Source organism: Mustela nigripes, chromosome X, assembly GCF_022355385.1.
Source record: "Mustela nigripes isolate SB6536 chromosome X, MUSNIG.SB6536, whole genome shotgun sequence".
NCBI lineage: Eukaryota > Metazoa > Chordata > Mammalia > Carnivora > Mustelidae > Mustela > Mustela nigripes.
Genome location: NC_081575.1, coordinates 112,623,203 through 112,628,349, shown reverse-complemented (window position 1 = coordinate 112,628,349; position 5,147 = coordinate 112,623,203). Strand labels below are relative to the sequence as shown.

Genomic DNA, 5,147 nt, shown 5'->3' with positions numbered 1-5,147 from the left:
ATCTTGTTATAGGTCAAGGGAAGTGAAGTAGGTTATGAGAATGTTCAGGAAGACAGTGTACTAGGAATCCTCTTGCCTGTATGGTCTCTTTCCTCCATAAAAACACATTTAAATATAACATAACTCTGGCACAGCAAGATGAGTATAATTATCTGGGCAGTCTAAGAACACATAGCTGGGAGTTCCAGCAAAGACCTCCAGTAGGGGCAAGATGTGTAAGTGAGAGAAAGGCTAAGGACGAGCTGAGAAAGTGGCTGAGACAGAGAAAGGCGTAGAGAGGACAGCTTGTTCGATGGCCTGCACGTGAGAGAAAGGTGGCGGTCCAACTACAGCAGGTCCTGCCTGTGTTTAAAAAAAGTCTGGCTTTCTCCTAAAGATAATAAACCACCATTTAAAAGCATCTATGTGGGGCACCTGGGTGGCTCAGTGGGTTAAGCCTCTGCCTTCAGCTCAGGTCATGATCCCAGGGTCCTGGAATCGAGCCCCTCATCGGGCTCTCTGCTCTGCAGGGAGCCTGCTTCTCCCTCTCTCTCTGCCTGCCACTCTGCTTACTTGTGATCTCTCTCTCTCTTTCTCTCTCTCTGTCAAATAAATAAAATCTTTAAAAAAAATAAAAATAAAAGCATCTATGTTATGGGTGCCTGGGTGGGTCACTTGGTTAAGTGACTGCCTTCAACTCAGGTCATGATCCCCGGGTCCTGGGATCGAGTTCCACATCAGGCTCTCCCTGCTCTTTGGGGAGGCTGCTTCTCCCTCTCCCTGCCACTCCTCCTGCTTATGCTCTCTTTCTCAAATAAGTAAATAAATAAACTCTTAAAAAACAAAAAAGCATCTATGCTAGGAACCAACAGGAACAAGTTTATATTTTGGATATTTATCTAGGCTACATTACAGCCAATGGACTGAAGAGGGTATGGTGGATATTCTGGGGGTCTGCCAGGTCCCCTCTTCAAGTTCCATGCACCCATCCCCAGCTTCTGGAAACACGGCTTTTGAAGGCTCACAGCTGATTCCTTTGATGGGAGTTGCCCTCTGCAACAGGGGAACTACCTTTGCCAAGAGCAGACACTTCCCCAAGAGCACCCCTGGCCCTGACGGCTCATGTGGAGATACAAAGGCTCAGCCACCTTATCTCAGTCAGGGACAACCTCAGCTCCTAAGCTTCCTGAAGGACTGGCTGAAGCCTCTGTTGTAATCATGCTGCTGGTCCCGTCTCCCTCCGCCTAATCCTACTCTATTAGTTTCCTATAGCAGCGTGACACCTTCCTGCAAACTCAGTGGCTTAAAAAACACACATTTATCATCTCACAGTGTCCATGGGTCAGGAGTCTGGGCGCATCCCAACTGGGTCCTCTCCTCAGGCTGCAATCAAAGCGCAGACCAGACTGTATTCTCATCTGGAGACAGTCTGACTGGGGAAAAATCCACTTCTGAGCTCACTTTAGTGGTTGACAGAGTTCATTTCCCAGTGGTTGAAGGACTGAGGACCCCCACTTCTGGCTGGCTGTTGTTCAGAGGCTGTCTTCAGTGCTGAGAGGCCACCAACAATTCCTAGAGGCTGCTCACATTCTCTTCCACGTAGGCTTTTCCGACATGGCCATTTACTTAATCAAGCCAGCAAGCAGAGTCTCTAGAACAAGTCTGCTGGCAAACAGACTCAGAGGTAATACAAAGTAATTGCAGGAGTAACATCTCTTCATCTTTGCTGTATTCCATGCAGAAGCAAGTCCCAGGTGCCATCCTCACTCCCGGAGAGGGGTTACGTAAAGGTGTGAACACTGGGAGATGGCAGACATCTTGGAATCTATTTGCCACACCCGCCTTCCTCACTTCTTACAAGTGTATCTCTTCAGAGCAGAGCACGCCCCAGTGAACCTTCTGCCTGCAACTACCTATCTTGGGGTCTGTGTCTGGGGAGCAACACTGCAGCAGGAAAGGGAGTTAGTAACTGTTGCTGTAACATCAACTATGGGTGAAAGCAGTAGGAGATTGAGCAGCAAAGTTTCTTTTTATTCATAAATGTATAATTTATTATTACAGATTAGAATAGCCATGGCCTATCTGGAAATAAAATGAAGTCTACGAACTACAAGATGTCTTTTTTTTTTTTTTAATGATACACTTTATTTTTTTTAAAGATTTTCTTTATTTATTTGACAGACAGAGATCACAAGTAGGCAGAGAGGCAGGCAGAGAGAGAGGGGAGGAAGCAGGCTCCTTGCTGAGCAGAGAGCCCGATGCGGGGCTCGGTCCCAGGACCCTGGGATCATGACCTGAGCCGAAGGCAGAGGCTTTAACCCACTGAGCCACCCAGCTGCCCCTACAAGATGTCTTCAAGCAAGGATACACACAACAAAAATAATTCAATTCTAGGGTTGCAGAACAGATTACACAAAACTAATAAAAATTAGGCTTCCTAATTTCCACAGTATGAAAATAAATCTCAGACCACAATCAGTCGCATAATTAAAAAGAGATGATTAGCGCTTTATTAAATTCACAGAGGTTGTTGTTTTACAAATTGCAGAAACAGTCAACCAACAGGGCTGACTTACCAGAGAATGATAGAGAATAAGTAAGTATTGGTATGGTCATAAGATGAAATTCCATCTTGGATACTGTCACTCCCATTGTCATCATCCATAACCCAATCATATTTTATTCTTCCTTAGTTAGTCATATACAGAATGATATGAACAATATTCAAAAAGGATCCATCTTCAAAGATTTTTACACCATATTATGGGTATTCTCCACTGGAAAAATCTCCCTCCGTAGGTCTTCACACACACATATATATATACACACATGTATATACATATATATACATCTGTATATATATGTAGTAGCCTGACCTTATTTCCAGCAATGTTCAACACTAATGCACCTTTAAACCAATAAGTAAAGGCACCACGTGGCTATACCTATACATCGTGTTGTCAGAGAAATACTTTAGAATATTTTGAGTAGTCAACAGCTTAGGATTCCAGTGGTCTTCATGGGTATAAATGACAGCCTTTCACTTTCATGCACATGCAGAATTTCTTAGGAAAGAAGAATGATGAAATAAAATAGATGATCTGTCCTTGATAATTTATAATGCTCAGCAGTGGCACAGAAACAAGTGTTGAGTTTCCTGGGGAAGCAAAACAGGAGCCCTTCAGAGAGGGGTGAGCCGCTCATCCTCTGTCATGAAGGCATCGTTAATGTGCCCTCCCTTTGTGTCCAAAGGATCGCAGGGGATGCCATTCTCAATTGTGATCATGTTTTCACACTTGTCTTCAGTGTCATCCACTTCGGATGGTCCTTTGCTCTTCCTAAATGCACATAAAAAGAATGATTGGGGTCTAGAAGCAGAAAGCCTGGTCTTCTGCACAAACATGGAGAGCAAGAGAGGAAACTTAGAATGATGAAATAACTGAGGAGATTCCATATTTTCCAAATAAGTTGCAAAGATGATAAAGACCTAATGGGGTGAAAAGCTGCTGTAAGATAAGAAGTCTGCATGGATGATATATATACATATATATGTATATCCGAACAAGTGGTTTCACTTGGAATACTAAAATAAATATATATGAACATGTATATGAGTGAATATATACATGTATATGAATGAAAGTATTTGGGTACACACATACACACCAATACACATTCACTAACACATACTGCACGAAGGAATGTGAAGAAAACGTATGGCAAATTGGCAAGTCAAAGTATTTAGCTCTAGGAGAACAACTTAACTAAAATTGAATTTTAAAAAAGCATGAAATTTCTCTCACATGATTTGACAAATAGTCTGCAAATGTTGAGTGAAAATCAAATTGAAATGAGGTATCAGGAAGCAAACTCACATTCCTTTGTAGAAAAGAAGCAAGCATTATAAACTGCAGGTATCAGCCTGGCTCTACTTACTACAAAATAGTTGTCTTCATTTGTTAAGTTGGGTTTTTGGAACTCAGAACACATTTTACTAATTACATTACACCTCATAGCTAAAACTGCAGGTCATTCAAAAAAAAAAAACAAACACGAAAAACAAAAACAAAAAACCTCTATATGACAGTATAAATCTTTGAGTTCCTCATTCTCAGATTCTTTGTAGACTCTGCACCCTTAATAAAAGGAGTGTGAAACTCTGCAGCTTTGAATTCAAAGGGTCTTCCTGTCTTTTGTGAAAGACCGAGTCACTGAGTCAATTATGCTAAATAAGAGATTAAGGTTGTGGCATCATGGAGGCATGGTTTTGGGCATAAGGCTCCCAGACTTGCTAGAGATTCTTTTGTCCCAGGAACCTGTGGAGACTTCGGAGAGGCAGACCTGAATGGATCACACCCACCGCTGAAATGGGGGGCACTGCTGTGGTGACCAGGATGGACTCCCACCACTATGGAAGTCCCTCGAACCTTGGTGAGTCTCTGGTGAGTGACGAGGTGGTAAAGATGCCCCAGAGATGACTGAGGTAGAGTTTCCTATTCGTCCTGCATGAGAGTCCATTTTAACGTGCTTTAGAGAATACGGTGAGAGGAAGGGAGAGGAAAGAAAGACCTCTTAGTCACACAGGAATGACAGCTATTATAAGACAGAGTAACAGAAATAGAAAATCACCACTATAATAATAATTGATTCTAATGAGGCTCATAATGGATACTCAACCACTGAATAAGAGGTGATTTGGTAACAGGGTATTCAACTGGCATTCTATGACCATCAATCATATCACTTCCATTCACAGTACCCAACACTCACTGAATAACTATGTTTTGACTGACTACTCTGTGTTCAAATAGACACAGTCCTTGTCCTAAAGTGAAAAGAAAGGACTTAACAATGGGGACAAACTCCAAATTTCACTCATCCTCCCTCCCATTTTTTATGGGTTATAAAAAGAAGTGATGATTCAGAGGAGATGAAGCCCCAGTAACAAATGCGCATTTATAAATTATCATCAAAAAATGTCTAGTTCGGGGCGCCTGGGTGGCTCAGTGGGTTGAAGCCTCTGCCTTCGGTTAAGGTTATGATCCCAGGGTCCTTCGATCGATCGAGCCCCGCATCAGGTTCTCTGCTCAGCAGGGAGCCTGCTTCTCCCCCTCCCCTCTCTCTGCCTGCCTGTCTGCCTACTTGTGACCTCTGTCTGTCAAATAAAT

At 42.8% G+C, this 5,147-nt stretch overlaps 1 protein-coding gene across 1 annotated transcript in view; it reads right to left on the bottom strand.

The window, feature by feature from the left end:
- Positions 1-3,225: 3,225 nt before the first annotated feature.
- CLTRN (collectrin, amino acid transport regulator) overlaps positions 3,226-5,147 on the bottom strand; it is a 14,834-nt gene continuing 12,912 nt past the window's right edge. Inside the window, exon 4 of the mRNA XM_059386188.1 lies at positions 3,226-3,317. Within this exon, the coding sequence (XP_059242171.1) occupies positions 3,288-3,317 (30 nt within the window). The 3' untranslated portion in view covers positions 3,226-3,287. The remainder of the gene's footprint in view (positions 3,318-5,147) is intronic.